Here is a 23,888-nt window from a genome sequence, read left to right as displayed (position 1 = left end):
AAGTTTAATTAATGACATTCCATTAAAATAGCTTAGAGTTGTTATGGAATAATATTATGAGGAGGAATAATATTATGAGGAGGAATGTTGGCACTTCTGTAGTTCTTAAAATTCTATAAACAACTGGTTTCTGTCCTCAGAAATGACTTTCCTTGACCATTCCAAAACACAGTAAGAATGTGTTTTGAAAACAGAAAAGAAGAAATTTCACATTCTTTCTTAACTACATATGGAACCCCAACTGCCAGGAAATTTTCTAAAAATACTAATTCTTTTGCAAGTGAGGTCCATTTCCTAACTGTTTCCACCTCTGTTATTGCCTACTTTCTGATTGCTGTCTTTGGTAACTTTCAGATACCACCAGCAAGTCTTATTTATCTTTCTGTTACAGTTAACTTTGAAACAGAAAGAGAAAAAAGCTTGTGTGACATTTATTGGAACTGGTTAGGTTTGGGCACTGCATGCTGTATGTTTCCGTAGAACTATTGAATATTCACGGGGAGAAATAGAGTTTACTGCAGGAAAGTGTTCATGCAGATATTAAACAGTAGGTTGACATAGTGACACTCAGCGTAGACTCTGTATATGCCTGACAAGTTTTAATTAGTATTTTATTTTAATTTATAAAAGTAGTATACGGTTGTTACAGAGCCTGTCATAAGAACTATACAGGTGGGGTCAGTGCCCAGAACTGTTTAGGATGGGATGGCTAAGCTTTGATGACACCCTTACCTCATTAGGCCTCTGTCTTCCAAATTAAAGCAAAAACTGTACCTGTATTTATTTACCAATATGCAGATAAAAGATATATATATATACAATACATGTTCTTTTATCTGAATAATTTTCTCAAACTTACGTAAAGTACAGCTAGAAGCATCTTTGGAAAGCTACACGCTTATTGATTTGTAGTCCAGAGTACACTACATTTGTGGTCTTGCTATGCAAATTCAGTTTCAAAACTAGTCTGTTTGCCCTCTCTTCTAAGGTCCCCTGTGTCCTTTTTATTTGAAAATTCTGGAATTATCGAATATCAAAATATGTAAAGTAAAAAGTAGCAGTTTCCCTAAACCTCTGTTATTCACAACTCATTTCCTCTTTCTAGAGATAAACATTGCTAGGCTTGGAATATTTCTTCCCAGATATCTAGTATGCTTATATAAGACGTGTTTGTTTTTTAATTTTTATACCAGGCCATCATACTAGATCTAGATGCATGGACAGATAGATGGATGGTCAGATGGATAGACACGCATATGGATGAAGAGATGGATGGATAGATAGATACTCTGTAACTTGCCTTTTCATTTAACAGTATGACACAATTTCATAGGCACGGAGTGGTTCCCAACAATCTCTCTCATTCTTGCCAATAACTAATATGTAATGATTTCAATAAGCTGTTTGAAACTTGTTTTGGTGTTAAGAATAGAGTTTGAGGGTGCCTGGGTGGCTCAGTGGGTTAAGCCACTGCCTTCGGCTCAGGTCATGATCTCAGGGTCCTGAGATCGAGTCCCACGTCGGGCTCTTTGCTCAGCGGGAGCCTGCTTCCTTCTCTCTCTCTCTGCCTGCCTCTCTGTCTATTTGTGATCTCGCTCTGTCAAATAAATAAAATCTTTAAAAAAAAAAAAAAAGAATAGAGTTTGAGTTTGACTTCAGCTTTTTTGTTTTATTTTTAATTGGAGCATACCATCAACAATTAATTTTTATCTTTGCCCCCCTTCAGTTGATTATGAAGACCTTGCCAGAAATCTTTCTGTGAGTACCTTTATGTTTTCACGATCTAGTTATTGTTAGTTTTGTTTAAGATATATTAGAAAAGCGGTTCAGTATCTGTTCTTGGGATTTTAGCATTAGAATTTTTGAGTATGTAGGCCAGAATTTAGATGCACTGTTGTTTTTAAAGATCTTTAAAGACATGTCCCAATAAGCTGGCATTGAAAGTTTTTAAGGGGATGGCTGGTGGCTCAGAGGGTTAAAGTGCACTTTCAGCTCAGGTTATGATCTGAGTCCTGGGATTGAGCCCATGTCAGCCTCCCTGCACACCAGGGAATCTGTTCCTTCCTTTCCCTTTGCCCCTTCCCCCCTCACTCTCTCCTACTTTCTCAAATAAATAAATAAATCTTCCAAAAAAAGTTTTTAAGAATTCATTTATTGTCGTAGTTTAATTTTTATGAAGATAAAGAAATAATTGGAAGAAAACAGAAGGAAAAAAATTTATAGCTACATCACCATAGGTACTGTTAGCATTATTAACTATTTCCTACCAGTCTTTTTTATGCCCACTTAAAAAATAAGTTTTGTCTTGGTGATGAATTATCTATAGTGCAATTTTTTTTACTTGATATGTTTTAAGTGTTAAAGAAAATTCTAAACATCGTAGTTATAGGTGTTTGAAAAGAATATCATCAGTGGTAAATCATATAAAATTGAGTAACATAGTCTAAGAGTTTTGGGGTTTTTATGCATCAGATCTAATTTCCTGTAAAAAATGTGAGTATTAACTTGTTGGGAATGGTCAGCTGGTACATTGTATAAGTAGTAAGAACACAATTATTTTTGCATCTGTGACTTATTACGCAGGCTGGTAAAATTTTTATCAGAAAAAATTCACATAGAATTAAGCAATTTCAAGAGAAGTTTACATGTAAGAAAATATGGAAATAAGAGTTTTTCTTTACCTTCTATAATTTCAGTGCCGGGAACCAAACCAGCACTTCAAACCTTACCTGAAATATTTCTTACCAAAACGTTTGCACTTTGCCAAAAATGACAGGATTGAGCCCTTGACATTCTATTTGGACCCTAAGTGGCAACTTGCATTGTAAGTTCTGATGGTTTCCAGGTAAACGTAGCCCTGATATGTTAGTAATTCAGTGTACCCATTGGACCCTTTCCAACAATGTTGTCATATGAAAACTGTACAAATGCGATTCTCTCCGCTCTATCCCAGGGTTTCTCAACCTTGGCCTGTTGACCTTTTGGGTCAGATAATTCTCTGTTGTGGGGAGAGCTGTCCTGTGCATTGTAGGATGTTTGAAAGCAATCCCTGGCTTCTACCAATTCTCTGTTGTGGGGAGAGCTGTCCTGTGCATTGTAGGATGTTTGAAAGCAATCCCTGGCTTCTACCAATTAGATGAAAAAGCACCCTTCTCACAGTTGTGCCAACCAAAATGGCTCCAGACTTTGACAGAAGTTCCCTAGGGGGAGGGCCATCCACCCCCAGCTAGGAACTGCTGCTCTGCTCACATCCATATTGATTATTTCTTACGGTCTACACTTGCATTACCATTTAACCATTGTATCTCTTCTGCACATGATAGCTATCCTAATAATACTTTTAAATCCAGTGAACAATTGGTGAAAGCTCTTTATAATAACGAGCCATTATTTTTTCCTTAGAGTTGTTTTTTCACCTCGGTTTTTTGGTGTGTTGGAAAATTATTTGGATGCTTAATATTGTTAATATCTCACAACATGGTAATTAACTCTTGATGATTGCCAGGAAGCCATGCTGTAAAGCAAAACCTAAGCAGTGAACAACATTTCACTGTCTCTCTCCTTTTGCTAGAGAGCTGTGCTTTTAGTGTTCAGAAGAAAAATATGAAGAAAAAGGATTGTCCTTACCTCATATTAATAATATACTAATATTTCACAGACATCTTTTTCATTCCAAAGATTTCTTTAGACTAAGCCATTTATTTTGTACAAACAACCCAACATGATGAAATTGAAACCAGGAGAAGATAACTAACTTGCCAAAGTCACAGCTGGTAAATAGCATTGTCAGGGTTCAGAACTAGTTCTGTGTTAATGCTAGTGATTTTTCCCATCTATGCCACACTGCTTATGCAGTTGATTTATCTACAAAATAAAAGATAAGGGTGACCCCTTAATGCTTCCCAAGCCCAGTGGTTTTACCTTTTTTTTTGGTTTAACCAAATAGTAACTTATTCTTTATGAACAGAAATAATGTCATGATTATAAATCTGACACTGTGAGTAGACTTTGCATCATTAATTCATGTTATATCAAAATTAGGGCTCCTTCAGAAAAGGAACATTGTGGAATTGGATTCCATGGTTCTGACAATTTATTTTCAAATATGCAAGTAAGTAAACGTGTTATACTTGAAAAAATTATCTATATCTGAAGAAAACTATATAAAGTTATGCACTTAGAAACATAGAGTGTGATTGTATATGTTGAATGAGAATTAATGTAGCTTATAATTTTATAGAACTGTTTTACTTTGAGCATTACATTACATTAAAATTTTATATTCATGTTTCATGAACATGTGACTTTTACCTCATACTAAATTTCCAGTAGTTATTTTGTATATACTTGTGCTCCATTAAGAATATCGCCACATTGTGAATGAAAACTAGTGATTTAATAGGAGAAAAGGTATATTTTTGTTCTAAATGAAGATAATGTCTTACAGTTACCTATAAATTTAAAATTTCAGAATATACTCATAACAATGATTTAATTTGATGCCTGTAGCACTGTGTGAAATGGGCAGAATGACATTTATATCACATTTCACAGATGAACATTATTTCATCATCCATTCCATTCTGACTGTCAAGTCAAAGCTGAGAGAAGTATCCCACATGTCCTTAGATTAGATGTACAACATGGATTCAGTCAGTATCCCACCAAGTCCATGGACACGGTAGTTTTCCCATTATGTTAACCAGTTTATATATGTACAGCATGGATAATATAAAATACTTTTTTGTCACCAGCTGCATACACAGGGGAAATGAATTGACACACTGTTACTTTTCTGGCCCATCTAGGCCCTCTTTATTGGCTACGGACCTGGATTTAAGCACCGCTTTGAAGTTGATTCCTTTGAAAATATCGAAGTCTATAATTTAATGTGTGGTAAGTGGGAACAGGCTTCCTTCATTTCTTCTGAAAATAGAGCTGGAATGGGATAATCAAAAGTAGTTCAATGGTGGGCATCTGTGTAGAGATGATGAGGAGGGGAGCCAGACCTCCTTCTAACTGACCCAGAGTCATTGAAAAAAAATATGGGGTTGTGCAATCTGATGACTTATATTTCTTCCACGAGGCTGTACACAGGTAAAGTGGGGCACTCAGAGGAAGGAGGGCCATCCGTCACCCATGCCTACCAGTTTGCCAGGCCATGGGCTTCATTATATGGCAGTCGAAACAGGTCTGGGGTGGAAGCCTGAGGAAGAGTTTGGTCCCCCGTGAAGGGGACCCAAACCAGGCGGAACCTCTGGTGGCAGTAATACTTGCATGGATGACAATGTTGGGGTTGTAGAAATTGAGGAGGTTCCATTAGATATATTCCTTGTTTACCCTGTACTTTCTTCATTAGTACTTCTATGGTTGGATATTGTGGGGTTTTTTTGTTTGTTTTGTTTTGGTTTTGGTTTTTTTGGGGGGGGGATATTGTGTTTTAAATATGACTTCCTTTTCCTGACAATGGTACTGGAAGTTTGCAAACCTTAAATATGTCCTCAGTGTAATTCTTTTAGTGGGAGCCTATATGCTTGAATGAATTCATATGTCCTAAAGCACTTAAAACAGTGCCTGGCATATCCTAAGTGCTTTCCTATAGAAGTGTTTTCTGTGGTTATTGCCAAGAGCATGAATCAGACTCAGACAAAGCTGGTTTTGAATCCTGGGTCTTACTCCGTTAGTAGCTTTGAGGCCTTAGGCACAACGCTGTAATTACTCATCTACCAAATATCGGTAGTAACTTACTAAATTGTTTTGAGGATTAAGTAAGAAAAATACATTAGCACAGTGACTGGCATATATAATAAGCATGCATGGCAGTTACTATAGTCATACACACTGAAATTCACAAGTTTCCATAGAGAAGTACAGTGTACATATCAATAATCCCATTAAAATCCCATTATTAAGAATAGCATAGTCATAAATGCTCTAAAATTCAAGAGCATTTCATAGTTTCATTTTAGGTGGAAAGTAAAGAACTCTTGCATAGATAGGGTTTAAAAAAAACAAAAATCATGGGCTAAGTCTTCTGTTTATTTGTTTTTGAACCTCTAAGTAACCATTTACCATTCTTGGAATCATGCAGATTTACTGAATTTGAGACCTGCTCCTAATAATGGAACTCATGGGAGTCTTAACCACCTTCTAAAGAATCCCATTTACACCCCAGAGAATCCCAGAGAAGTCCACCCTGTGGGGCAGTGCCCCTTCGCAAGAAGCCCCAGACGTAACCTTGACTGCTCATGCCGTCCCTCAGTAAGTACTGACCAAAGCATAGCCCAGTTGGATCTTAGGGTGCCCTCTGCATAGCTTATGCCATAGAAACACTTAGTGATCAAATTGAAATCTGTGAGTAGGCATAAATATCTAGTATGTTTAATTCTGATGGAACACATGCTGCCCTCTTATTGTTTATTTTTCCTCTTCCTAGTTTTTGCATTTTCACCTCCGTCTTTATCCCTTGGTGCTGTGACTTGACTTGGGTGCAGGTTGGGAGAAATCTAGCCAAGTCCTGGAGCATCCTGAATCATGGAGTCTGTGCTGTTACCCTAGCAGTGAGAGCTTGATTATCAACCAAGCATAGTTTTCCTTCTCTAAAATATCTCTCAATTAATTTTAAATTAAGAGGGAAAATCACATTTTTGGGGGCTATGAAATGGATATATGGCACTCTTTCTTTTTTATTCCTGTCTTAACATGTAGTTGTAAGAAGATGAAAATATGTGACAAGTGAACAAAACTGATACTGACCCTAGGGGCACCTGAGTGGCTTCGTAGGTTAAGCCTCTGCCTTCAGCTCAGGTCATGATCTCAGGGTTCTGGGATCGAGTCCCACATCAGGCTCTCTGCTCAGCAGGGTGCCTGCTTCCCCTTCTCTTTGCCTGCTTCTCTGCCTACTTGTGATCTCTTTCTCTCTCTCGCTTTCAAATAATAAATAAAATCTTAAAAAAAAACCAAACTGATAGTGTCCCTAAAGATAGAGATTTGGGGGTCGCCTGGGTGGCTCAGTGGGTTAAGCCGCTGCCTTCGGCTCAGGTCATGATCTCAGGGTCCTGGGATCGAGTCCCGCATCGGGCTCTCTGCTCAGCAGCGAGTCTGCTTCCCTCTCTCTCTCTCTGCCTGCCTCTCTGTCTACTTGTGATCTCTCTCTGTCAAATAAATAAATAAAATCTTTAAAAAATAATAAAAAAAAAAGATAGAGATTTGGGGAATAGTTGGGATATGCTTTCCATTTTGTTCTAGATTCGTAGAAAGACTCTGAGAGCAGTGATAAAAATGATAAAGGAGCGACTCTTGTTTTTGATTCATAGTGCTGTGCTTGGGTGGCAGTTCTGTCTTGTTGCAGTTGTCATCTGAACTTTTATCCCCTTCGTCAAAAAAATAAGTTTGACTTGTACAAGATGGCTTTATCTTCTTCCCATAATGGGATAATTATGCTGCAGAAGTTGTTTGTTACAAGATTGAAACATGTCTCAAAACAAAAATAGAATGAAACGAAACCGTGTCTCTCATTGCTTACAATCGTATTACTAACTTTTTAGGTCTTACCAGTTGTGGATTTTGAGATACAGTTGAATTTGACTGTGGCAGAAGGTAAGACATGTTTACCCTTGAGTTTGGAATGTAAAAGCAGGCTTTTTCTCAGCCAGGTTAACCACAGAACATTGGTTTGGGGGCATTAGTTGAGAACAATCAGTAACTTAAAGGTGGTAGTGGAGACCACCTGAGGAAACATGGAGATGTCTTTGCTTGATGGTCTAGACTGTTCATCATACGGAAGGGAGGGATATTTACAGCACATCATATATTTAGTGGAAGCTGAATTACTCTTTATGAACATAGTGGGGGTGGTTTGAGATCTTGAAGATTTGTATAGATTTATAAGAGACCTTCAGATTTCCATTATAAACACCTATCTCATCTGCTTCTTAGTTCATTATAAGAGAATAAATTGGCTTGTTTATCTAAAGTTATTTCTTTATAACTTTTGAGTGAAGAGTATGCTTAATATAGAGAAAACTGCTAACATTTCTCAGTCGTGACTGGGATGTTCAGCCTCACTTTGATACAATGTCTGATACACTTTGATATAGTCTCTGATCCTTGTTACTTGGCTCAGTTTTTTCCTTCTATAATAAGAAGGCAAATTCTGCATAATTCCTAAGTTGAATTGCCTGTATAAAAATCTCAGTAAATGTGGGGCACCTGGGATGGCTCAGTCAGTTAAGCATCCGACTCTTTGATTTCGGGTCAGGTCATGATCTTAGGGGCCTGAGATTGAGCCCCACATCGAACTCCACACTGGGTGTGGAGTCTGCTTGGGATTCTCTCTCTCTCCCTCTCCTTCTGCTCCTCCCCCCACTCACATGTGCTCTCCCTCTTTCTCTTTCTCAAAAATAAAATAAAATTAAAATTAAAATCTCTGTAAGTGTTTAGAGATATCTTTGATGGCCTTGTGATGACAAAACCTTGTGGTAAAGGATTGCATTTCTGGAACCGATCTGTGTTTGAATATGAGCATAGGAACTGTATGTCCATGGAAAAAATATTCATTCTCTGTAAACTACTGTTTTCTCATCTGTACAATGGGCATATAACCTTAATTTGTAGGCTTATATAAGACTTAAATTAGATGATGTATACAAAGGACTTTACAAAGCACTTAGCACTTGGAAAAAGTACATTAAATGGCCTGTACTATTACTGTTTCATTCAGCTCAGTCTCATAATTTTAGTTGTAAATTTTTGCTTTCCAAACACCCATCTCATCCAGAAACTTCTTTGTCTGGAGTTTTCCTTGAAGACTAATCATTAAAATACTGTTGAAGAATTTTAGCAGTATTTTTAAAGTCCTAATGCTGAAATTTGTAGCAATCTCACATAGTGTTCTCTTGTGATATCTTGATATTACATTCATCTTTCAGAATCTTCATAGGCAAAAACTACAGTGAATCCCTTTTGTTAACTGTTTATGGTTCTGCTCTTTGTATTTAGTTTTATTTTACAGTTAAAAATAACTTTTCAGTAGGGTTAAGTGGAGAATTGGATGAATGGATCCTTATATACTCTCATAGAGTATATAAGTAAGTATGTTCTTATATGTTCACTATATATATATATATATATATATATATATATACATTCTGTATATGTATATGAGTTATATTCACAGTAAGTATGTTTGAATGGTGGTGTCCTTTTCCCCTACAACCCAAGAGAAGGTTATTAAGCGCAGCACTTTACCTTACGGAAGACCCAGAGTCCTGCAGAGGAACACCTCGGTCTGTCTCCTCTACCAGCACCAGTTCGTGAGTGCTTACAGCCATGACATCCTGATGCCCCTTTGGACCTCTTACACCGTCCGCAGAAATGCAAGTATTGGTCGCCTCTTTAGCTATGTGTGATTATTTCAAATTATCATTAAGCAAAACATTGAAAGCCGAGTTAGTTTGGGTCAGTTAAGCTTGGCTCTCTCATCAGTTTCTGAATTAGAAGATCACTGAACTGTGAGTTAGAAGATTAAGTTCTTGTTCTAGCCTGACCACGAACTCGCTGGGCGACTCTAAGACTCCAAGCGGATGTCTTCTTGTGTGAAATGAGGGGTGTGCGTGCAATAAAAGTTTCTCCCTTGCTTTATGTTTGATTTAATATTTTAGGATTCTAATTTATAATTTTATGAAATCAATTTTGCGGTCAGGCGCAATGATTCTTCTCTAAATACATAGCTGTGTTTTCCCTGTCTGGATTTTCCTCCACTGCGCTCACCTTAGGAGGTCCTCACTGATGGGCAAGGTCATAAAAGCTTAGTCATCTCTCTGCATATACCACCTACGGGAAGACCCCCCCCCCCCCCGCCCCCACCCCAGACCAGACCAGAGAGAGGCCAGGGATCTACATACCTCCCAGAACACAAGGCCTTGAAAAGAGTTGGGGATTGGGGGTGGGGCAAATACCCCAGGATAAAACCACCATTCCCCCTCACCCCTGCCCCCTGGCTGCTGTGGTGGAAAGAGAAACAGAAGATAAACCTTGAAAGAGAGAGTGGGGGAGGGGATGAGATTGAGATTTTAATCAAATTGAAATTTTAAACTAGACCAACCAGATTTTCAGAAACTGAATGTTTGGCAAGCTACAGGATGCCCTTAAGGGGTGGAAAGGGGATCTGAGAGCGCTTAATGGAGGGTAGCAGCAGGATTTAAAAAATAAAACTGTTGTTAATAGTCACTGAGAATGCCAAATAAAAAGAGAAGGCTATGTGTGTGTATATATGTAATTTCTTTGTTAAAAAAATATATATATATTATGCACTCATACACATTCATATAATTCCGTAAAGTCTCTACCATCAATTTGATTGTTCTGATTTTGAAGATGGTCTCCCAACACTGTAAACACGTTTTTTACTTGACTTTGTGATATGTAGGCGTCTGCCCAGTGTTTTGTAGGTTCCCATCAGATTTACTGTTGTTTCATGCTGTAATTACAGTGTTCTTTGATTCTGTTCAAATGTTCCATTGACTTATGTAATCAAAGCTGCATAAATTCAGTCCTCAGTGCTCCTGAGGTTTTTGTGCTACACTGTTTCAGTGGCTCCCCACCCCCAGCTGGAGTCTGTGCAGTTGTGTTTGGAAGATAGATAGGCTCAGATCCCCCCAAATCAGTATTTCAGTATATAAAAGCTTGCAGTTAACCAAAAAAAAAAAAAAAAAAAATACACTAAATTAGCCCAGCATAATAGGAAAATATTTGCACATATGTGATAAAGACTAATATCCTTACTATCATAAAAGAGTTTTTGCATCTCGGAAAAAAATGAATATACTACTAGAAAAATGGGAAAGTGGTGGACAGCCAGAGCTCTGTTTTCAAACGGTGTGATGCATCTTCAGCTACTCGTATAAGCTACTTCTTTTCTTTTAGATGCCTGACACCTAATGGCTCTTTTCATTTTGTTTTTCAGGACAGTTTCTCTGCAGAAGACTTTTCCAACTGTCTTTATCAGGATCTTCGAATTTCTCTTAGTCCTGTCCATAAGTGTTCCTTTTATAAAAATAACGCTGAACTGAGCTATGGGTTCCTCTACCCACCACGTAAGTTTCTACCTCCCCGACCTTGCCTTTCTCTTGGCCTCTTTCTCTTCTTCCTTTTCTTTTCCTTATGAGGCTGGGTATATCATCTTATTTTTTTATTGGTGAAAATGGTGAATGAGAAGTATAATTCTTAGGGAAAAATTTTAAAGTGTCTGAAGCTTGACTTTTTATTTTTTTAATTTTTTTAAAGATTTTATTTATTTATTTGACAGAGATCACAAATAGGCAGAGAGGCAAGCAGAGGGGGGGCGGAAACAGGGTCCCCACGGAGCAGAGAGCCCCATGCGGGCTCGATTCCAGGACCCTGGGAGCCGAAGGCAGAGGCTTTAACCCACTGAGCCACCCAAGCACCCCTGAAGCTTGACTTTTAGACAACTTTTTAGCTTTTGCTTGGATGAATGATTCAGCATCTGCCTTTGGCTCAGGACATGGTCCCAGAGTCCAGGGATATGGGCTCCCTGCTCAGCGGGGAGCCTGCTTCTCCCTCTGGGCTCTGCCCTTCCCAGCCCCTCACCTCTGCTCTTCAGTCATTCTCTCTCTCTCTCTCTCAATAAATAATTTTTTTAAAAAAGGAAAAATGTAATTCACCTAAGAAGTAGAGATAGGCAGAGCCTAAGGGTGCTCGCTCTTTCACAGAAATGGAGCTTCTAGGGAAGAGCTTTTTTTTTTCCCTTTTTGAAATTAAGTGTTCTGTTTTTAAATGTGGCACATTTGTGTGTTAATGAGAAGACATTTTCAGGCTGTCCTTAAAAGGCAAAGAGCAGAAGGCTCCAGGTGCTCAAATATTCTCCATATCCAGCCCAGTCCCTAGAGTAAGTGTCTGAAGTCAGAACTTGGCTATTACTTTATGAAAATAGATCAACTCTAAGACGAAAATCCCTACAAAGAAGCCTTGTATAGCATTTCGAGGCAGAAATCCTGTGATGTTTTTTCTGGGTAGTAGGTGTTGTTCTGAAGCCAGATAATCTCTTTTTCCTTCTTAGCCAGGAAGAGTTTAAGGAAAGAAGGTTGTCAAAACAATACAGTGTTAGCTGAAATAGGCAAATAAGGTAAAATTTGAATATGTTTAATTTAGGCTGTAAGATTTTGTTTCTTTGATAAATTTATCTTGAAGAAGAAAAGATCTAAGTATTTTACTTTTTTAAGGGACTTGACCAAACACATTGCACTTTCCCTTGACCCTGTACTTAGGAATGTTTAAGGTGATACTCATCTAATTTTTCAAGTGCCCTCCCATGAGAAAGTATGATTTCTAATGTTATTCATGAAGAATGAAATAGTTGTCTTTTTTTGCTTTCTTTGTAGAACTAAATAAAGGTTCAGATCAACTATATTCTGAAGCATTGCTTAATACTAATATAGTGCCAATGTACCAGAGTTTTCAAGGTAAAACATTTTAACCCTGTATCTCACAGTTTCAATGAATTTCTGTATTTTATAGAAATAATTTATATTATTAAGACTGTTCCTTTAAACTAAATGATTGTCAAGCATGTTCTTTTTGGTGTGTGTTCTTAGAGGTATACATTCTTACACATTCTTAACTTTGACGATACCAGTACACAAAAATTCTACAGCTATTAGAATTATGATATATTCTAATACCTATTATTCTACTCTGTATTTACATGTTTGTAAACAACAATTTTTGATGGAAAAAGTATGTAACATTCCTCCTAAGTTATCTGGTGTATATAGTCTCCTAACACATTAACTTTCAGTTTGTTTTCCTATTTAACTTTTGGGAGTTGTTGATAATTGTTTTTGACCTTGAAATGAATAGATTTTTGTGTCATTATTAACTATCGTTGTACTTGGAACTCTTACAAAAATAAATTTAAATTATTCTTCAGGTGACATATAGAATTTAAAAATATGGAGTATACAAAGAAATTTTTTACTCTAATTTACGTGTAGAATACTTGTGAGTATTTCAAAGGGAATTTCAGATATTAACAGTAAATCTGAATAACCTGCCTTGTTTCTTTATGTTCATGGTTTTTTATGCCTCAGAATGATCTGTGATCCCAATTCATGGTGAGGCATATAGTCAGGGATGCCTAAAATAGTGTTGAATTCAACGTTCATCTCTTCTGGCCAAAGGCCAGAGCTGAACAGTGGGGTTTTGGCTTCACACTAAGCCTGAAGCCACATTTGACTTTGTCTGTAATTATTACAAATGCTAACTCTGAATAAGGTTGTTGAGTTATTTCACATGACAGCATGGCACCTTGTTCTCTGGAACCTATACTGACGCTCTCCTTGTTCCAGTAATATGGCGCTACTTCCACGGCACCCTTCTGCAACGGTATGCAGAGGAAAGAAATGGCGTCAATGTGGTCAGCGGGCCTGTGTTTGACTCTGATTACGATGGATGTTATGATTCCTCAGAGACGCTGAAGCAGTAAGAACATATTTCATTTACTCTTAAAAACAGCCATCGTGTGGGATTACTGCGGAGTTGAGTTGAGTCCGCGGAGCCTTTTCTGTCTGAAATTGTTAGTGTTGACAGACAAGACATTTCTGTTTACACCGGAAGCCCCTTGAAATATTTTATGATGTTTTGCTCAGTGTTCAGTAAAAATTTTTTTAGAGGAAAGAAGGAGTGTTTCTCTTCGACTCTGCTTAGATGAGTAATTCCTAAGCTCAGATTAAACACGGAACTCTGCCATCTGTTAAGAAGGTAACATCCGTGTTTAAAATCTCTGTGTGCAGCTAATTGTTGAGATACCGTCTTCATTAACTACTGCTGGTTAGAAGATAAGGAACCTTGTGGTGTGGCTAGAGGCATCCTGCCTGGAAGCATCAGCAGAATTAGAAAGCTCCAGTGTCCAAGGGTGGGCCTTGGGCGAATGTCGCAGCTTTGACCTACCCTTTTTTATCCTTCTTCAAGGGGAGCCTGAGTAACCATCTTGAAAGAAACCACCAGTGGGTGCTGTTTTTGTAAAGTACAGCAGCAGACATTGTAGAAACCATTTGATCTTTCATAAAACAGTAACAGCATGATTTTTTGAAGCAATATTACTATTAAGGCACAGGATAACGAGAATGAGATGTTAGAGGAGCTTCAGCTCGTTCCTGAGAACTTCTCTCTCAGGCAGGCTCAGGGACGATTCTTCACACACCTTTATCTGTGACACGTTAGTTTGTAATGTAGTTTGTCAAATGACAGGCTTTTGGTTTTTTTTTTTTTTACTATATCCCTTGAGTCGTAAGGGACCTACCATAACTGCCTGAGATCACAGCAGTAGAGTAGGTAAAGAGGAGAACTTCAGGGGCGCCTGGGTGGCTCAGTTGGTTAAGTGATCACCTTCTGCTCAGGTCAAGATCCTGAAGTCCCAGAATCGAGTCCTGCATCGACCTCCCTGCTCAGCTAGGAGTCTGCTTCTCCTTCTGACACTCTCCCTTCTTGTGTTTGCTCACTCTCTCTCTCTCTGTCTCTCTCTCTCAAAGAAATAAAATCTTAAAAGAGAGAGAGAGAGAGAGCTTCATATCTTTAGCATTCCACCAGAGCTCTCCGTTTTAACCCATTTTCTATGTTATGGTTCCACATAAGATTACAATTGAAGATGAGGCTCCCACTACCCTAAATTTGGAAAGATGCTGAAAAACAAATAAATAAACCTAGATTTCAAAACAAAGGAAATAGAATTAAGATGAGGTAAAATATTACTTGAGACATCTTGAAGAATATGCTGCAATTTAAAAGAAGTTACTGGGATGAGCAAGGAAATCCCCCCCCCCTTTTTTTTAAAGATTTTTATTTATTTATTTGACAGACAGAGATCACAAGTAGGCAGAGGAGCAGGCAGAGAGAGAGGAGGAAGCAGGCTCCCCCCTTGCACGGCTCGATCCCAGGACCCTGGGACCATGACCTGAGCTGAAGGCAGAGGCTTTAATCCACTGAGCCACCCAGACACCCCAAGAAACAAAATCCCTTTAAAACAAAGGAGAGTTCACAGAAATATGACTTCTCTAGAAGGGCTGGAATAGAAAAAAATCCTACACCACTTTCCTTTCTGTCTCCTGTCTTTGCATAGCTGCACAGAGTTGAGAAGACTATCAATAATGCTTCAGAATCTTGGTTGTAGGTGTTCTAGAAAGATGTATTTTTTTCTTTCATGTCTCAATTCCAGTGTCTTAAGTAGAACTAAAAAACAACAAAAAAAAATCTGAAGTTCAGTAAATTTTTGTAGAAAATGAAAATTATTTGGCTTGTGTTTACCTGTCTTCTAATTTGTTTTCAATTTAGCAGAACATGTTGAGGTATTATGATTACTAACTTCTTACAATATGTTTAATTATTCGACTGAATTTTATTTTTAGATTCATTGTATTAAAAATATACTTCACCGAAATATTCACTAAAAAGGAGCGAGTTATTTCTTTCTTAAAGTGAAATTGTCATATTTTCCAGAAACAGCAGACTCATCCATAATCAAGAAATTCTGATCCCAACTCACTTCTTCATTGTGCTGACAAGTTGTAAAAACACATTCCAGACTCCCTCCCAGTGTGATGAGTTAGACACCTTAGCTTTCATTTTGCCTCACAGGACTGACAATAGTGAGAGCTGTGTGGTAAGTAGCCTTTGTTCATGTATCACCTTAAACGACCATATGAATATAAATATATTTGCATTTGTCACGTCTGACATCACTGTAGGTGAAAACGGAATATGAATATGCATGTATTTTGAAAGGGTGTGCTTTTACATGTATGTGCTTGGCAAGATGATTTTAAATTTGATACTCTGAGATGGTATATCTTTGGAGAGGACCACCCTTGCCTATTAAAACACAAAAAACATCAAAATGTAAAAACTTTGTGCCTGCATACGGCTTAGCCACTAAATTCTAGGTTTATTTGAACTATGAATTTATTTTTGTTTGAAACCTGGATTTATAATTCCTAAAGTGTCAGCACTGTTATAAATTAGTCCTAAAGTTATGGTTAGGTAGTATTTCAGATTAATTTTCTTTATATCACTTTATTATAAAAGTCATGTTTGTTCCTAATTATCTTTTCTTATTCTTTTGTCATTTAGTGTTTGGAAATAATTGTTTCATGTTATCTTACTTGCTCAGAATTTTAAAAAAAAAACAAAACAAAAATAAACAAAAAAAAAAAAAACCTAGTCTTCGAACATCAAGATCGTGTTAAAATTTTAGGGAAGTTTTTTCCCCATAGTGAGCCAAATTTTTTTTCTTTCAGAGTACCTCCCAGATTTTCTAGTTGTTGTTTTTTTCTAGTTTTTTCCTAGTTGTTTTTTTTTTCCTCCCACTTTTCTTTTTTTGTCCATCGAAGTTACACAACGTAAGTGTAGACCTAAGTTGGCAAAGCAATGTAGCTTTCTCACCAGCCTCATTTGAATGGGTGGTTTAGTTGGGAGTCCTTTGGGCAAAAGGATGTTGAGGCCCCAGTCTGAGCTCAGCAGGAGAGAGTGCTATCATCACTCATTCATTCCTCCCTGCATTTATTCACTGATCCCTTCTTGGATCCAGCCGTTCATTCCTTTGATAAATACATATTTCCAGGTACTCTTAGTCCAGAGGACACAGCAGTGAACAAAGCAGACAGTGGCTCCTGCCGTGGGCCCAGAGATCCATTGTCATCCCTAATCTAAGAGCCTATGTGTCATTCATTAAAATTCATGAAGATATTTCACTTATTTGTTTCTCTGATAAACTGAAAATGAATTGACCAGTCCTCATAGAACATATTTCTCATTAAGTTCTTGTTCCTTATGCTTCAGAATTAAGGAAGGAATAACAGGTTTTTACCTATTTGGATGCCCTTTGGGCATCTACATCAGCCAGCTGGTCACTGTTGTGGACACTGTGGGATACATATTAAGTGTTCTCTTCTTCATTGCTTTCTCTTCCTCAAGAGATTGAATCGTCACTAAAGTAATCAGTTAGTGTTATGTTCTGCAGCAAATAATGGAGAACCCATTTACAGTGACTTGAGCAATTAACGGGTACCTCAGGTGACAGGATGCCCAGAAGTAGACAGTCTTGGGTCAATAACACTATGAGGGACCCAGACCTTTCCCGTCTTCCTTCTCCACTATTCTTAGCATATGGCACACATGGACCAAAGATGGTTTCTTCTCTAGATATCATGTCTGAATTCTGGGCCCTCCTTCCCAAGAGACTTATGCTTACGTCTCCCTGACCCAAATGATGCCAGGTATCATGAGTGAGGCTCTGAGTTCTTTTCACCATCTCTACCATTCCAGAAGCTATTGTGCCACTATCTTAAATGCAAACATTTTGTCAAATTCTATAATAGCATTGTACCTAGAAGACACTAAATATTGGACGTGAACCAGGGAGAGGATTATTTGAAGGTATATCACACATCCTGACTGATTCCTTCTGTTTCATCTCTGAAGTAGCAACTAATGATTAGCAGGACATTGGCCTGAGACGTCAGATGCCTTGCCAACTTTTTATCTGTTCATTTGTATGTTGGGACAGATGGAAAATATCTACTGGCCAAGTAGTCCACAGAGTCAGGGTTATTCCTCCAAGAGCCAGAGTGAAGATTATTGCAGAGAAGGAGACTGAATGGGATAGTAAGTATCCCTGGATACAGGGATGATTGGAAGCTAATGGGAAAAGGGAGATTATTGGTCCATTCCCCTTTTATGTGGAAAGTCTATATTTATCATTTCCAACTAATAATGTCCCAAGGGTACAGAAGTCTTTATTGGAGGGTGTCTTTAATGTACAATCGCAGCCCACCAACCAGTGGATACCTTCTTCATCTGACCTTCTCCAGGAGCCATATTCAGAGAAACGCATACTTACCATGAATGTATGATTTCCATCTCTGCTCCCTGCCTCAGCTACCAGCTCTGCTTCCATGTGTCAGAGCAGGTGCCTTTACTTATCATTTGATCTATTCGCTGAGACCTCACTACCTCCCCAGAAATGGAGTTGCGTTTTACCACACCCCCCCAACCCTCTCTTTATTGCACCCATGTACGTAACTGGTTCTGATAAGAACGGGTGTTCTTTTAGTGCATTTGCACACATCATCACATTGGATCCTCAAAACACTCCTGTAAGGAAGGAGCAGGTAGGAGAATCAGGATTCAGGTGTTAAATAAATGGCCTCAGTTTACATGGTACAGTAATGGTAGGACCCAGACTTAAGTCTGAGTTTCTTTCCGCTCATCCCCATATTCTTTCCACCACACCACATTGCTTTTGTTGTCCAACACTTTTTTAACCTCGCACTGTTGACGTTTCTTGCACCAATGCAATACGTGAGCACTGATTCCACGTATACTTGCCTTTTCCCAAACTGGGAAATTTAGGAATTCCCACGTCTAATTCAACAAAGACGCATCATATATATTAGATGGTGAGCTATTCAAGAACAGGGATCATGCCGACAAAGCTCGGAGCATCTGCCATTTGGGAGCCAGAGGGTCAGAACTCACTGAAATGGGAAGAAGGAGTGCTGCTAGGGGACGCGAATTGTTCTCCAGTGACGTTTCTTTTCCCCCAATTTCATAGAATGGGAAGCACGAGTCGTCGTGGGTGGAAGAGTTACTGAAGTTACACAGAGCTCGGATCACCGACATTGAGCTCATCACTGGACTCAGCTTCCTTCAAGAACGAAAAGAGCCCGTTGCAGACATTCTAAAGTTGAAAACACGGTTGCCAAACTTTGACCAAGAAGACTGATATTTTTTTATTCCAAAAACACACCATAAATGTTTTTGAAAGAACCTTTGTTTTATACAGTCCTCTATTCACGCTGTCGCCTTGTTTGGAAACTGCCGACCAGAGTTAGAGCTGAGAATCCTCTGTGATAACAACCATCTCAGGGAACCTCGCGGCCTCAGCCCGGCAGTAGGAAAATACTCTTACTGAGTCTCGCACATGTTTGAATGTGTAAGAATTGTTCCAATTTGGGGAATAAAGACACACCATACCTAAAACTGCTCTTCTTCTTCTCTTAAGGGCAAAAGTAGCTGTGAACATTGTCTGGATGCCCGATATTTGAATTTTGTTTTCACTAACAAACTTCTATGGAACTGGCAAGCTCAGCTTTAATGGATAGGATTGGAATAGCCTGTTTTACCTTAGTATTTTCACAAGGATTTAAAGGTGATTCTGGATTCTTTCCAACTTGGAGTTTCATTCATTTTAGTTTTAACTGAAAAAAATTAGCAGAAGCAAAAATATTTCTAAGGCTCTCTGTCTTTGCCGACACACATTCAAAACCAAAATATGTAATCCTGTGGGTTTGGTTTTTTGTAAATTGTGATTGGGCTTCCTTGGATTTAATGTTTTTAATAAGTTAAACTTCGAGGGAAGATCTGTGAATTGAGTAATTCAGTCTGTCTACCTGCTATAAAATTTTATTCTGTATTTGTACTAAAAGAAAGATATTCCCATCCCATTCACTGGTAAAACATGGGTTGAAAATAGCTTTGAAAGTGGTTATTTTAGACTATTAAAAATGTCTTCATGGAACTTCAGAGAACTTGCCAATGCATGCCCGGCAGCATTTTCCATCAAGACGGCAGGAATGTTTTCTTCTATGCCCCAAAATGACCCCACTAGCAGCAGAACTGGGCTGAGCTGTTTATCTTGAAGTTTCTTGGGTTTGGAAAGAATGTATAACCATTGCTTTACATCTTCTTTGTGGTCATGATAAATGAACCTGACCTCTCCTTCACATAGACTATACCTTTTAGTGGCAATAACCTGTGAACCTTCAAGGGCTTCCTTCACTTGTAGACTATGTTTGATTTAGGTGTTATATTAGTCCACCAAAAATTTTTTATTTGTCCTTCCTATGATGATCATTCTTGAACAGACTATAGGCCACAAAATCCTTTAGATAATATAAGTTGTACTAAAAATTATTTAATAATTTAGGAAGTTTTGTTGGTTTTTGTTTTAGTTCCATAGGGTCCTGGGGGTTTGTACATTGCTTTTTTCCTATCTGTCTTCTCTCTGTTGTTCAGTTTGGGTCATTTCTATTGTCCCGTCTTTAAGTTCACTGGTTATTTTCTTTCTCTAATTCGTTTTGTTGTTGAACTCCCCCACTGCGTTTTCTATTTTTTATTTTTTCTCCCTAAAATTTCCATTTGGTTCTTCTTTAAATCGTGTATTTCTTTGCTGAGAATTTTTATTTTTTTGCTAAGATTTTTTATTTTTTCATTTATTCTGTATAATTCATAGATACTCACTGAAGCATTTTTGCAATGGCTGCTGCAAAATTCTTTTCAAATAATGCCAGCATCTGTGTCGTCTCAGGGTTGGCATCTGTTGTCTTTTTTTCATTCAAAAAGATTTTCCTGGTTCTTGGCATGATGAATGATTTTTGGTGGAAACCTGAATATTTTAGATGTTACATGACTGTGGATCTTATTTAAACCTTCTGTTTTAGCTGACTTTCTTTGACATCAATCTAGTGGGGGACTTAGGGGCACTGTCTAGTTCCTCCAAGGTGTAGCTACAAGTCCAGGTTTCCCACTCAGCCTCCAGTGACACTTGGAACGAGATGGGACCCATGTCGTTGCTGCGCAGGGTGGGAATTCAGTTCCCCACTGGGCCTCCATTGATGCCTTCCTGCCTGGGGTGTGCAGGGGGCCTTGTCACTGCTCCCCTGTGGTGTCCACTGATACTGTGGGCAGGAATGCTGGGGAAGCTTCATTTTGACCAGGTGGGGATGAATTGACCAGTTGCTTACTCAACCCTCTCAGATCCCACCCTGTCAGGGGAGTTAGGGTACTGCATGACGGCCCGTCAAGGCTGGAAGTCTAGGCTCCCCACTTGGCCTTTACTGGCCTGGTTGGGTCTGTGGTCTTTCCAGTAGTGTTTGCTAGAGTGGAGCATTTCCTGTTTTCTCTCTTGCTAGACCATTATTCTTCCAATCCTTTGGCTGGAGAACAGGCCTATTTTAGGACTTCTTTACGTGTGCTCTCTTGCCATTTCACCTCTTCAGCTCCAAGTCTGGGACATCTGAGCTAAAAAGCGAAAACACAAGGGAACTCATCACAGTTTTGTCCCTTGGGTCCCAAGGTCCCTAGCCTGCCTGACTTCTCTCCATCTTTCAGAATCTTCCTTTTGTTTTATATTAACATCTAAGCTTTTTATCTGCATTTGGCAGAAAGCTATCTACTTTATAGAAGTGTCTCATTGATTTTTATGTATTCAAAATGCATGCAGACACGTGATTGCCTCTATGGAAAGCCTCTTAGCAGATCTTGATTAAATAGGTAGACGGCTCTCCCCTTCGCCAGTCACCAGGAATACAAAGAAAGACAAGTAATAATCCTTACTAATAATCCTAAAACTAGAGAGGGAGAGGACAGAGCAAAAGTATAGATGATCCCTAAGGGGTGGTAATTGTTTTAATGGAGCCATAGGCAGAGCCATCTGCCAGGGAGGACAGAGGAGACGCTGGGTGTTTGCTTGATGGTCTCAGCAGTGACTCCCAGAGGTGGTGACATTTGGGCTAGAACTTGGTGCGGATTGGAGCTCTTCAGGTGAACAGGTAAGGAAAGGACATCCTAACATCCTTTGGATGGATACTTTTTGGCATTTTCCCATTTACTCTTCTGATATTTTCTACAAGTGTTGCTGTGACCAACTTATGACATACAACTACTTTATTTTTCCTGCTTTGTTATAATCATCTCCTGCTCTTAAAAGCCAGACTATTAATGCCGTGCTGACTCTAAAGTAAAGAGCATCCACATCTGTTCCTACTTAGTTTGTTTTCTTCAGACACAGTGTTCTTTTTCTTTTTTTGTCTTGAAACAGATCTCTCCTTTGACTGTTTGATCAATTTAAAAGATGTGACTGGCCTCCAGTCCCCCAATTTGAATGGTAAATTCACATGGCTATATATGAAAATGTCTTTAACCTACTGTCTGTAATAAAGGCTGTTCTTTGCTTTTCATATGCAACACAAAACCTTTATTTTCCCCTAATTTTATTGCCATGCCTCTGATCAGTACTTCTTAAATGAGGTAAGTAACTTCCATATAAAATTTCATAGCTAAGTCAGCCCATTCATGGCAAAGCAAAGAATCAAGTGCAACTTAAAAATTATTTAGAAGTGTCAGAGAAAAGAATGCAAACCTTAGCGGGGGGAAGGCGAATGTTCAGCAGGGTAGGTCAGTGTGTAGAGGGCTGTTAGGCCAGCTAGCCCTGTCCTGTTTCAGGAGAGAAGGTGGATGAGATTATTGTATCTAAGATCACCCAGTCCTCCAGAAAAGGCTGTTACCAGCCCCAACACTGGCTTTTTTCTGTCATTAGCTGCATTAACTGTACTGCCTTGCCCTGTGGGTACCTGCTTATCTATATCAGGAACAGGCATTTGAACTTTGAAACTAAATGTGGTGATTACACTTCATGCCAAAGCCTATCACAGGTGCTTTTATAAGCGTTAGGTAAAATTGTAACATGGCTACAGTCCAATGACATTTTCCTTGATTTTTGGCAGTCTAAATATTATAAGGGAGAGGGGAAGTCTGTAGAATATGTATCTAAGCTAAGAAATGTGGATTTACCAATAAAAATTTTATATACAGAATCTTTGCTGCTTTTGTGTGTGTGTGTGTGTGTGTGTGTGTGTGTGTGTGTGTAGGGTGGGGACAGGGAACGGGGTGCTGGTGTTTTCCCAGGGATGATACTGCATGCAGGGACTGTAGACAATTAACCACAACTGTATTGTTGGAAAGAGGAAAAAGATCCAAAGTTCATGTCAGGTTCACAGAGTAAACATCTATTTCTGATCTGTGACCTATATTCTTGTTTTTGGCATTTTAATTATTTGCAATCATACTAATAGGTTAAAAAAAAAGGCATGTATAAATATCCTTCCAGTATTTAGAATGGTCTGAAACCAGAGGGAAAGTATCTAATTTGTAACTTCCATAGATTTTATTTCAACGTGAAATTTTTGTACTTATCCTTTCCATAAACAGCAATTAAAGGAAAAATAAAGATATTTAGTAGGAATTGTAGCCATGGTAGAAACTGTAGTCTGCTAGAAATTAAAGAATCTGTATTACCCTCATGAGATGTCAAAAGGAAGCAACAGAAATAAGTGTGCCTTTCATTCCATCCCAGTGTCATTGTTTTAAGCTTAACTTCATACTTGCCCGTAAAACCTGAACTCAGGGAGAGAGATTTTAATAAAAATAACACATTCACTTAAAACTCATACAGAATTTCATTATATATTAAATTCAGGGCCCAGAATAGACTTCCGCTTTCACAGATAGAGATACAAAACAATTTAATACATATCCAGATAATGAGGTTTTTATATCTCTTAATAATTTTGCCCTAATACATCTGGGTATTTCTCACTATCAAAATTTTTTATGCCTACACTTAAATGACATTGTGCTAAGTGTAATATAAAGCAAATGAAACTTTCAGAACTAAAGGTTTATAAGTTAACAGAGACTAGAGATTATCTTAAATAAATGAGACCAAAATTTTCTCAGTTCAATGAGCAGATCTGCCTGCTCAAATTTTTACACTCTAAAAATCTCAGATCGAAGCCTACAATTTTGCTTTCTCTATCATAAACTATTCAAGATCTTGACACGATGTTACTGTTTTGAAGCGTTACTCACTTTTATAAAGGTACAGAAAGAGTGGTTAACCTGTGAGGCCTTTGTGTACTTGTGTTCTTAAGATCTCACCACTGTTTGATTCAATAGGACACTTTTATCACGTTCAACTAGGTTAGGTTCAATTAGATCAAGATTGACAACAGATTTCAAAGCTGTGTTAACTCTGT

At 38.3% G+C, this 23,888-nt stretch overlaps 1 protein-coding gene across 1 annotated transcript in view; it reads left to right on the top strand.

Moving 5' to 3' along the window:
* Positions 1 to 22,667, top strand: part of ENPP1 (ectonucleotide pyrophosphatase/phosphodiesterase 1) — a 72,806-nt gene extending 50,139 nt beyond the window's left edge. Inside the window, exons 14-25 of the mRNA XM_046005844.1 lie at positions 1,727 to 1,758; positions 2,697 to 2,824; positions 4,042 to 4,111; positions 4,809 to 4,896; positions 6,092 to 6,261; positions 7,548 to 7,599; positions 9,223 to 9,377; positions 10,967 to 11,096; positions 12,402 to 12,482; positions 13,368 to 13,500; positions 15,514 to 15,676; positions 18,626 to 22,667. Coding sequence (XP_045861800.1) covers positions 1,727 to 1,758; positions 2,697 to 2,824; positions 4,042 to 4,111; positions 4,809 to 4,896; positions 6,092 to 6,261; positions 7,548 to 7,599; positions 9,223 to 9,377; positions 10,967 to 11,096; positions 12,402 to 12,482; positions 13,368 to 13,500; positions 15,514 to 15,676; positions 18,626 to 18,796 — 1,373 coding nt within the window. The 3' untranslated portion in view covers positions 18,797 to 22,667. The remainder of the gene's footprint in view (positions 1 to 1,726; positions 1,759 to 2,696; positions 2,825 to 4,041; positions 4,112 to 4,808; positions 4,897 to 6,091; positions 6,262 to 7,547; positions 7,600 to 9,222; positions 9,378 to 10,966; positions 11,097 to 12,401; positions 12,483 to 13,367; positions 13,501 to 15,513; positions 15,677 to 18,625) is intronic.
* Positions 22,668 to 23,888: the final 1,221 nt, after the last annotated feature.

Source organism: Meles meles, chromosome 5 (genome assembly GCF_922984935.1).
Source record: "Meles meles chromosome 5, mMelMel3.1 paternal haplotype, whole genome shotgun sequence".
In the NCBI taxonomy this organism is placed as follows: Eukaryota; Metazoa; Chordata; class Mammalia; order Carnivora; family Mustelidae; genus Meles; species Meles meles.
This window is presented reverse-complemented; position numbering and strand designations above follow the sequence as displayed.